Raw genomic sequence first — 11,013 nt, 5'->3', positions numbered from 1 at the left:
ATTCGCATTATTTCGTCGACAGTAGTATCTTCTTTTAACCATTATTTGCATTAGCAAATGTACAACTTTTCTCTAATGCTGCCCTCTTATTTTTTAAGTACACAGGCTGAAATGAAATGGTTTTTAAAGTATTCGAAATGTATTTGGTACGTTTCTGTCACAAGTGCAAATTCCCTACTTACTCCTTGATTGCTTTTGAGTTGGCACGAAAGGTATTCTATTCATATTATGCTTAGTTTGCAAAAAAGCAGTCACAAAGACCCTTGTCGAGGAACATTGAAATTTTATTTCCAAAGCAAGAGTTCCTCTGATGCTCGTGCAGTTCGTCTGTACTATGGCGCGCAGAGCAATTGTTTCTCGCAGCTTTGGGTCGGCTCAGGAACGTCCCTAGAAAAGATGAATCCCACTTCTCCCTGCGGGTCCAACTGACGAAGCACTGCTGCGGCGTTGCCGCAGGTAGGATCTACGTCGTACAGCTTGTAGACAACGCGGTCGTTTTGGCTCGAGATGGCTGCGAAAGGCAAAGTAGAACTTTATTTACCGGTATCAGGGCTATACTTTCCCGCTTACGAGCGGCCTTTTAGGAGTTAGCCTGAAATCTCTTTTTTTTTTGCATGTTTATATGCTTAGAGATAGATTTTTGCACGAAATTGTGTTTGGCCATACTTAAAACCTACACGTTTGCACCCAAATTACAATCGACAGATGCAGGAGAAGTCATCATCATGAATCTTAATATCCCTTTTTCTTTCAGTTATTTTGGCGGATTCCTGAAAATGCTTATTTAGAGCTCATGGTAGGTGAGGTTTAACTTCCCGATGGCGCACAGGGATTATAACAGGGGCCGTGGTGAAAAGCCGCGGAAGAATTTCGATAACCTGAGGATTTTGCCCGATGATTAGAGAGAGAGAGAAGAGAGAAGACTTTATTTCCACCATGTACACTACACAGATGGAGGACGACGGAAAAAAGCCGCCAATAGGCGGCTTGACGAGTCCGTCGCCCCACTTAATGAGCAGCGTTTGGTCAACAGCAATGAAATCATACAAACCAAAAAAATGAAAACACTTGATCAGTGCAGAACAAAAGTAAAACAAAGTGGTCCGAAAAGTGAAATCCCAGGATAAGTAAAATCAGTTATTCATCCTCAGTAAACTTAGATCGAAGCTTAGCAACGGAGCAAATAAATAAATCAAAGTTAGTAGATAGGTAATGGTTTAACAGTAATGGTAAAGAATAACATAGGCGTTCCATGCCAGAGTTCAAACGGGGTGCAACGATTTTCCAATCTTCTCCACGTCTTGTAGCATAATATTGCTCATTCTTTTCTAAATATGCCAGAGTACCAAAGTTATGTATATTATATCTGACTTCCTATTTAAATCTAGTACTCAAACGGTAGAGATTTAGTTTATGTGCCGTAATAACACGCGCTCTATGAAAAAAACCTGCAGATGTTGCATTCTAACCAGCGTTGTACACATGACATAGGTATCGCTTCTGCATGACACATTTTTTGTAGGTTAGAAAATGGGGTATGGCTTGTACCCCAGACAAGTTGGCAATAGTTAACATGTGAATAAAATAGCGAATTATAAACCAATAGTTTAAGTTTTGTAGAAAGAATGTATCTGAGACGAGCAATTATTCCAGTTATCCGAGCTAAATTCGTCACTAGTAAGTTCACATGAGTTTCCCAGGATATGTTAGCAGTAAATGTCACACCAAGGCTTTTGAAATGGTCAACAATGCAACAGGACGAGAGTTAAAATAATATCGGCATTAGGAAGGAGTGGCCTCTTCTTTGCCCGAAAAATAACCGCTTTTGTTTTATGTGCGTTAATCGTCATAGAATTATAGGACGACCATTGTTGTAGTTGACCTATTGTGTCATTCCAACTCGAGATAAGTTGATCGATATTGTTATCAGAGAAAAATATGCTAGTGTCGTCTGCGTATCTGATAAATTTGGCATCCTCGTTAATATTAACAGTGCCATTTATATAAAGGTTAAAGAGCAAAGACCGCAATATGCAGCCTTGTGGGACACCACAAGCCAGTGGTAGGACTGGTGATCGAGAGTTATTAATTTGGTCTACTTGTCGCCGGTTGGATAAATATGACCGCAGTAAATGTAACGCACATCCGCGTACACTGTAAATATCCAACTTATTCAATAAAACTTCATGATTGACCAAGTCAAAAGCCTTGCAGAAGTCGACAAATAAGCCAACTACGATTTCCTTGTTTTCAAATTGTGTTAAAATATATTCTTTTTGGTGAAGCAAGGCTAATTCAGTTGACATATTCTTCCGGAAACCATATTGGTAAGGTGTTAATACATTGGAGGTTTCGATGAAATTCAAAAACCTTGCAACGAATTATTTTCTCGAAAGCCTTTGAAAAAATCGGCAAGATAGATACAGGCCGATAATTGCCCAATTCGTTTCGACTACTACTTTGGCAACCTGCAACTTTACGGGGAATATAGACGTAGTTAAACAAATATTAAAACATTAAAGATATTCGCAAGAACTGGTGCAATTACATCTGCGACGTATTTCACGGGTTTTGTTTGAATTTCATCTATATACCTACTGCTGCTGTTGTTTAAACTTCTAATTGTTGAAATCACTTCCGGCACTGTGACTGGCTGCAGAAATAAAGTTCTATCATTCCCCCTGTTCATATATTGACATGCGCTGTGGGAACTACCTGGTGTACTCATATTTGTAAAAAAAGCGTTGAAAGCATCAGCCAGTTCCGCCCTTTGAGAGTCCTTGCCCTTAATAGTAACTTTGGACATGCAGCTCCTGCTGTTACCACGACGTAGTAACATATTTAGTTTGTCCCAAAGCAAAAACAAACAAACAAAAATAAACAAACAAATCATTGCACATACCGCAGAGATGGAAATGCTGCTTCCCCTAACATTAATTTATTTCTGCACAATACAAAGTAGTAAGGCTCATCTCATTTGCCAACACAAGGCTCCGTTTCAGTCGAAAAATAATACGCATAAAAGAATATTATATTTTCTTCAAAACGTAAGTCGTTGATGACGTACCATTTTGGCGCCGTACCACTAGCTATAATGCTCACCGCCCATCTGCCGACTAGCTGAAAATTTCTAGCTGGCGCCGCAGGGAAGTGGCACAACCTCCTCTCAGCACACCCCAATCCTGATCATGTGGTGTCGACGAGACAAATAGCCACGTTTGTCGTGGACGAATCTAGACTTACTGCGGGCTTCTGTCTCTCACCAACTAGAAGCGGTAATCGACACCGTCATCTGTCAGTCCACACACTTTTGTATTTAATCACCCCCTCATGTGACTGCATTAAGGCACAGACTCATAAAACCACTGGCTGTCCCTTGTACATTGCCTTGCCAGAGACGTGAGCTGCTCGGACGTAAGCGGGCGATTTCACAAAGTGCAGTGGTTTATTAATAACAGACCTACCCGCAAGGGCGAAAACCAGTTCACAAATGATGATATTGCCTGTCACTCACAGAGCAGTACTATAAATTGGTGTTTAACAGAGTAAACTGCGGGGCCAGTTGGTCATAAATAATCTGAACGCAAAAAACGTAGCGTTGAAACAGGACACAGAAAGACGAGGACAGTACGGGGCTATCTCTTACAACTGAATGAAATCGAGCGACGAAAGTCACATCCCTTCTCGAGCAAAGACAGCATGCGCAAACTTGAAAGAAAGGCAAAACTCTGATAATCTAGAAAAATCCGGTAAAAGAAAAAAAGAGGCAAAAAAGAGACGAAAAGGGAGGAATAGCCACCGCTCATTAAGACTGTTGTACAAACATTAAGTGCGTCTTAGAAAATTCCTTTCTTTTTCCATTATGGAAATAGATACTGTGCTAATGCGCGTGTCACTACTGCGTTGTGATATTTCTTGACCTTCCAAGATTTCCCTCGCCAAATGATCTTTACCCCTTCTTTTTTCTTTTACCGGATTTTTATGCACTATCACAGTTTTGCTAATCTTTCAAGTGTGCGCATGTGTGTCTTTGCTCGAGAAGGGATGTATCTTTCGTTGCTCGATTTCACTCAGTTGTAAGTTGTAGCCCCGTCCTGTCCTCATCTTTCTGTGTCCTGTTTCAACGCTACGTTTTTTTTCGTTAAGATAAATTGGTGTTTCTTTAGTTGACGATTTATTTGACTGGTCAAGAACACGGCTCAAAAGCAAGCCCTAATGCCCTAATTCGCTCACGCTGTACACTTCTTATGCTCAAGGCTAATATAATAGCTGGTACTTACTGATGTTCAGGTAGTACGCCAATCCATTGTATGGCTTAATGTACTCAATAAAATGTTCCTCCACATCTGAAAATGAAGGAAAGTAATTGAGGTTAGTTGTGCAGTGGTCACTTAATCTCCAAATACTTCGCTACATTCGCTCTGTAATTAAGTGTGCGCTATATAATATATATTCATTATATATTCGCTGTGTGAGGTGTGGCCCCAATGAGAATGGCCAATTCCGCATATGTATATATGAATTGACCAATTAACACTGGCGAGTCATACCCTTAAGTGAGGGCTTAAATTGCCCCTCCAATTTTTTATACATTCAATTATGATGAACATCAGGGTTCTGATGAGCTCCAGATGTTTGTTACGCTTCTGGCCAATGTAGATTTTATTGTTTCAATACCGATTGTTGACTGTGTATTCCAGAAATTCCTCGCCCTTGCTCAGACAATCAGGAATAGAGACACTTGTTTCTTTCCGTCTAACCCGTCCCATTTATCTTAAGCTGTTTTCAAGTGCTACACAATTTCCCCGTAGAAGTTAGAACATTTCTGTCGTTTTTTTTTATTTCACACTAAAAGGTTTCAGAATCTCGCAAACTTATTTAAAGACCAGTCAACCGTTTTGCTTCGCCGATAACTCAAGAAATCGTGGTATTGTATTGCATGCAGCCTTTAGCGACCTAACTACGTCGCGATGATCGCCCTCACGTTCTGGAACAAAACGATGCGAAATGACCCCAAACGCCAATGAGGAAAATATCTGGATTGACTGGATGAAATGTCAACCCGCGTGTCTGCTCAGTTGCTGCTTCCACGCATATGATAAAAGCACCAGTGCCAATATGGCATACACTGAACGCAGCGGGAGTGCATGGAAGCCGCCGACGTGGTACGTTTTAAATCAACCGCGCTTCTATCCTGGAGGCGACAGCCGAAATATTTGGTCGGTCACACCGAGGGAAAAGCCCTGTGGTCACTACCCGCAAACTCGTTCAACTACAAAACGTTCATATGTGTGCAAATATACTTTTAAAGCGCTTGTACTCTTGCAAGACAAATACACACGCTCGCCCACCACCACCTGGCGGCCGCATTAACCGAAAATTCTGGAATTTCAAAAGCGGAATTTGAAACACCTACCACAGATCATTCGCATTTGCAACGGGCGCAATCAGCAGCGAAATCTTTTTCCACACAGTTCATTCCTAAGCTATTAACATGTGAAAAGGAATAAAATTTATAATTACCACGTTCTTAACCTTTTACAATCACAATATGGTTCAATAATTTTCTCTCTGTCAATACACGCTGGTGGGACGATGCGTTCAGCTTCCTTTTTTTCCCTACGTGTAAGATTGGGAAGACGTGTTTAAATAACTCAGTTTGAGGAGGAGAAATTTTTTTTCGTTTCTGTCTATAAACTACGGTGGGCTACGGAACGCTGGCCCAGGTGATGAAAATTGCCGTTCTCAGGCGCCACATCTGCATTGAGAACACCACACTCCTCTCTTATCGCCTTCTATCTTCTTTCGCCGTGTATTGTTTGTCTTTTATTAGCGCTCTACTTGAATTACCCACCCTGGCCGCTTCTGGTAGAAACTATAAATTTACTGAAATAGAATTCCTCAACAGTCAAGTCGTATAGTCTATTCAACCGTGTGACTGAGCTGCCGCAAATAATTAATCTAGATTCTATATTCACTATAATAACTGAGGGACCCACTGATGAAGCACTAATCTTTCGCGTGTCGAGCAATCGTCAATGCCATCGAGAGCTGTGAGGGAGTTCGCCCGAATACAATGCACCTGTTTATGCCAGGCACAGTTCTAAGCTGAAAGTGGGCGGTGAAAAAACGCGTTATGGCGGAGGCGGCTAGATAACGGCTGCGCGAATGGTACCGAGGGGAGGTGCTGAGTCGGAGCTCTGTACGAGCATGTTGCTGTTCAGGTAGCGCACACAACCAGCCGGAATATTCCTGGAGTCTCTCTTGCAGGAGCGCCACCTTTCGAACTGAGAAACAGCTTTTTAACGATGGTCTAGTAGCGGTACGCGGAGTTAATCGCTACGGCATCAGCAGCCCCGCTATTGGTGTATCATTAAGTTAATATACCGCCTTATTGTTTATTCCGACCATGCGAGTATAGAGCGGTTTAATTCTGAGAGTGTCCTCGGAATCATTGCCCGCGCGTGTGCAACCTGCACAGTGAACAGTGCTGTCTCTTCTATGGCGGCTAGCCTACAGAACTGTGTAACGTGTAGAACCACCGCGATAGTTTCTCTATTGAAGCAAAGAGAACTCGAGGGTTGTTTGGAGTACCCTTAAATTGTGCCCTAGATGGTTAGGCCGTCGCGCCGGTAATTTTGTTTTATCATGCAGGTTAGTGTTGTTTTCTTCACCAGGGATAAAGGGTGTGTCCTCTCCTGCTCGTTTTGCACGTATGGCAATACTATGACGCGTGATTTCCTTGCCTAGCGGGCTCACTCCTAAAAAACGGGAAATAGTGCTTGACGGATTTGGTGATAATCGCGAAGAGTCGGAGGAATATTATGCCAATTTACCTAAGATATTTAGAGTCAGCATTTAGCCTTGTTGCGCTCAGCTCATAAATGCTTACTACTTCACCCACCAGTGTTTATAGAGATCATATCTACAAAATTTGGCGGACGCTTTTCTGGAATCTGTTCATAGCACATCTTACGTAATAAGGTAATATATAAATCGCACTTCGAAACGCACCCCAATATCGCTAACCCCGGCACATTTCTGTGACCTTTTTAAGATATTTTTGGTAAACGAAGTTTGTAGCTATAAACATTTGTCTCTGAACATCACGCCAAGACAACTTTCTACAAAAAAAGAGCTCACACAAGCTCGGAATGGAACTGCATTTACATACCGGGTGATCTTATTTGGATTGACGACGTTTCCTCGTCGTATTCAAAAACAAATAGGCCTCTGCAAAAAAAGAATTAAAAAGCAACTTAAAGCAAGGTTTCCAACTTTGGACATTATTAGTTCGCATTACAGCAACCGTAGATTCCCCTTATCTGGCGAGTTCACAGGCTTTAGTAAAACTCTAGTTTGGGCAAGTAGGTTCATGTTGAAAGAAAAACTGGTAATGGCGCAAAAAAACGGGGACACAGAAGGCACACAAAAGACAGGACTGACGCCATTCCTGTTTTTTGTGCCTTCTGTTTCCTCGTTTCTTGCGCCATTACCAGTTTTTCTTTCATCGCAGGCATTGTGGGCTAATTCTACGAAAACAGAACCTGAACATTTCGCGTCATCATTCTAATCACCCAGGTTGATGTCGATTCTGGGATAACAATTTTCATACCTGGGTGCTTGAAACAACTATGCACGCTTAAGGATAGAGACATTGCGGACCCGTATGAGCATCAAAAAACAGGCCTAAAAAGGGAATCATTCTGCAGTGCTTAGGTGATTGAGGTATAATAAGTAGACCTATCCTTGGGGAACACATGCATAGAAAGCAACCATAGGAAGTATAATGAGCCTCGATCGCAAATATATATTTTTGAATTTTCTCTTTGTGCAGGGATATATAAATATGTTCAGGTTAAGCCGTTTCTTCGCCTAACATATGTATGCTGGAACAGCTGGATTCCGATTAGTGGCTAATCTATTCCGTAATTTCCGCCCTCAAAATGCTTCAATGAACCGAGAAAGGTGTACCTGGTATTAACCCGCATTGAGAGTAGTAATACGTAAAGGCGGCTCCAGAGTTCAAAAATACTTACGTGGCATATTGATTCACTGTACCGTTTGGTGCGTACCACGTTGTGGCGTTCGCCTTGTCGCTACTGGGATCTGTGCCGTCCCAAAGAATCGTAAAGTTCACCGTGCCCTCAGGTTCAAGAGTGACTCCAGTCCGGTAGCATTCATACGTCAAGACTGGTCTGAATTGAGATTCCTGCGTAGTCAAAGGCGAACCTTTCAGGGCATCATGAGTTTGGGCCACCAGGAAAAAGTAAGAGCACAAACTGAATTCCTTCGTGCTTTAATTGAGACTTAAACATCTCATAGCCCTGCTGCCTTGTTTTTTCTGCGTATGAACAGTGCTCAGGCTTAAGTAATGGCAATATTTAAACCATTACTGTCGACCGGTGCAGGAAGAAAGTCTAGTGATTAACTAAGCAGGGTTAGTTTCATTTGCTGGTCTTCAATGAAGAACCTTTGCCTATCTGATAGGCTCCTTGGCCATTATGTTGGTGACAGCGTCATTCACCATACACGGGCTTAAATATGCTTTTTTTGGGAATACACTTTAAAGGCTCCCGAAATAGCAGATAATACTTCAAACCAGTGTTCTTTTCTCACACGGCAAAAAAGAACTGTCAACAGAAGTACTGAGTAACAAAGTTAAAAAGCCTTGTATTTTATCACAAAACGATCAGTGTAGTTGAAGTTTGAGCAGGTCTTTATTGCAAATAAAGTACTGCAACAACCCAAAAAACGAATAGCAAGAGGAAAACGTTTCCTTATTATACAACAGCGGCCACTCCTGTGAATCAGTCATAAGCTCATACTGTTCGTATTTAATAGAGAGGAAAAGTGCCATCTATATCTGCGCTCGACGCGTTGCTTGCATGGACAGGGTAAATATATAAGTAGTCGGCCACAGAAACGCATAGGTCTGAATTACGCGTACCTTATGGCGGTCACACATGCAGGTTCAGCGCCGAGTAAAGGCTCCTTTATGCCGCGTCCTGTATGTCCGCAAAAAGAACCTTTGCGCCAGACTTCTTTATGCGCCTTCATCGAGCAGCAGCGGCGCGTCAATTTAGAGTTCACTATCGCAACCTCCATCGCTGTCATCACTCCGGCAAGATGTCAAGACGTAGCTTAAAAAAGTATTGTTCATTCTTTTCCTGAAAAATATTATTGCAGCAAGAACAGAGCGAATTCCCACATGCTCTATTCTTACGTTTCATTTCACCGTTTTTTAAAAATATTTTATGAAGTGAATAAAAATTAACGCAGACGATTTCGGCTTTTCTGAGGTCTATCCGCAGAATTCTAACCAGAAATTTAACCCTAATTGAAAATATCTGGATCACTAAAATTTTGAGCCAAACTGTACTGTTTCTAATAGCCTAAAAAACACGACAACTGGCAATAAGGGATATCCTGCGCTACTAAATCTAGCGTAAATTCACCTTTGCTGTGCGTACCATGTATGTGTGAGCGTGTTCCGTATTCTGAGCTTAAGCAAATGAACAAGAATATATTGACCTGAACTCGGACCGCCAACAAATCGATATAGTCACTGCAAAACAATACGACGAACAGGCGAATGTGCACAATGAAAAAAACATGCGCTTCTTACATCGTAAAAATCCTTGGTGTACTGGTCACCAAGTGCGACAGCACACAGGAACACAAAGACGACGAACTCTGCCAGACGAGTCATTGTATATTGGCTTTTTCCGCACCAGGAACGTGTCTGCAATGCAACTGCAAGAAAAGTAGATTTTTTTACCACTATTACTTTTCCCCTGTCGTTGAGCCGTCGTACCGATGAAAAAGGGCTGTTAATTTTTTTTTATAACATTCTCTCCGCCACACACAATTTTCATTCATCTATCTAGGTCTTATTCTTATTACTGATTTACGCTAAAAAACAGCTAGTTGCAAACGACAACTAGCTTCAGACTGTGTGCCTGGCTCGTCAGTCAGGACAGCAGCAACGGTACGGAATCCACCGCCCGCGCTTATGACTCTGCATCCATATCCGGCGTATTTTGAGAATGAACTACTTTGTGTTTGTATGGCCTGCATCGGCTTTCTTCGAAAACACTTTATAGCGCTCTCGGACTGCTGCCCCTCCAAGATGAGGATTTATTAGGCTGTTATCAATCTATGTGATTTTTTTTTGTATATTTGCTTGTTCGTTTCTTTGTGGGGTTTAACGTCCCGAAGCACTTCAGGCTATGGGTGAAGCCGTGGTGAAGGGCTCCGGAAATTTCGACCATCTGGGGATATTTATCGTGTACGCAGTGGCCTCTAGAATTTCGCTTCAATGCAAATTCAGTCGCCACGGCTGGGAAAAAACGTGCGTCTTTAAGGTCAGCGGACGAGCACCATAACCACTGAGCCGCCGCGGCGGCTCAATCTCTGAGTTAACCGACATGTGCCGTGAAGGATAGCAATACACAACCTAATCAAACAGTACGAAATGCTCCTCCTTAGCGGCCCCATCACGATGAATAGAATTGCGTCTGATTTGTGTCATCCCATGATGCCGTCAGGCGCACGGCTGTTGACTCCAACGTGATGACAATGGGTCAGCGGCATTGGCACAAAGTACTGCCGTTGCGTTGTTATGTTCAATTCAGCTGTAGTGCATTCTATTTGTAGTGGTTCAAAATATGAGCATCGTGCTTCGCTCCCCGATGTAGCAAAACCAAGAAAATTTTCGCTTGCCACAGTTGATTGACTTAGCGCCGAAGACAAACGCTCAGAAAAAGCTTATTCGTCAACTACAGCCTGTACAGCCACAATGCTTCAAACACTACTTATGAACCCCGGTGACTGAAACTGTTACATGGGCCTAAGGAACAGCGCGAATATGGACGAGGACTAAAGGAAGACACACAGACAGGCGCTGTGTGTCTTCCAGAGCAGCGCCCGTCGGTGTGTCTTCCTTCAGTCATCGTCCAAGTTGCCACTTTTCTTCTCCGAAAACGTTCGTACCAAATCCGCAAGCATCCG

General features: G+C 42.4%; 1 protein-coding gene across 1 annotated transcript; it reads right to left on the bottom strand.

Moving 5' to 3' along the window:
* Nucleotides 1-332: 332 nt before the first annotated feature.
* LOC149328754 (uncharacterized) lies at nt 333-9,712 on the bottom strand. Its single transcript, XM_089559734.1, has 5 exons — nt 9,629-9,712; nt 8,040-8,212; nt 7,175-7,233; nt 4,281-4,346; nt 333-511 (listed from the first exon to the last, which is right to left on the bottom strand). The coding sequence occupies exons 1-5, from the start codon at nt 9,710-9,712 to the stop codon at nt 333-335; spliced, it is 561 nt and encodes a 186-aa protein (XP_089415860.1).
* Between the last annotated feature and the right edge of the window lie 1,301 nt (nt 9,713-11,013).

This window comes from Amblyomma mixtum, chromosome 9 (assembly GCF_055824585.1).
Source record: "Amblyomma mixtum isolate Tamu chromosome 9, ASM5582458v1, whole genome shotgun sequence".
Classification (NCBI taxonomy): Eukaryota; Metazoa; Arthropoda; class Arachnida; order Ixodida; family Ixodidae; genus Amblyomma; species Amblyomma mixtum.
The sequence above is the reverse complement of the archived record's forward strand: the minus strand, read 5'-3'. Positions and strand labels throughout refer to the sequence as shown.

What these genes read in the sequence shown, in the direction of transcription:
- LOC149328754 (XM_089559734.1), bottom strand. Translation starts at nt 9,712, where the DNA reads ATGACTCGTCTGGCAGAGTTCGTCGTCTTTGTGTTCCTGTGTGCTGTC. An exon ending in ACACCAAGGATTTTTACGAT is followed by an intron (nt 8,213 to 9,628) that starts GTAAGAAGCGCA and finishes TTGACTACGCAG; the next exon opens with GAATCTCAATTCAGACCAGT. An exon ending in ACAGTGAATCAATATGCCAC is followed by an intron (nt 7,234 to 8,039) that starts GTAAGTATTTTT and finishes CTTTTTTTGCAG; the next exon opens with AGGCCTATTTGTTTTTGAAT.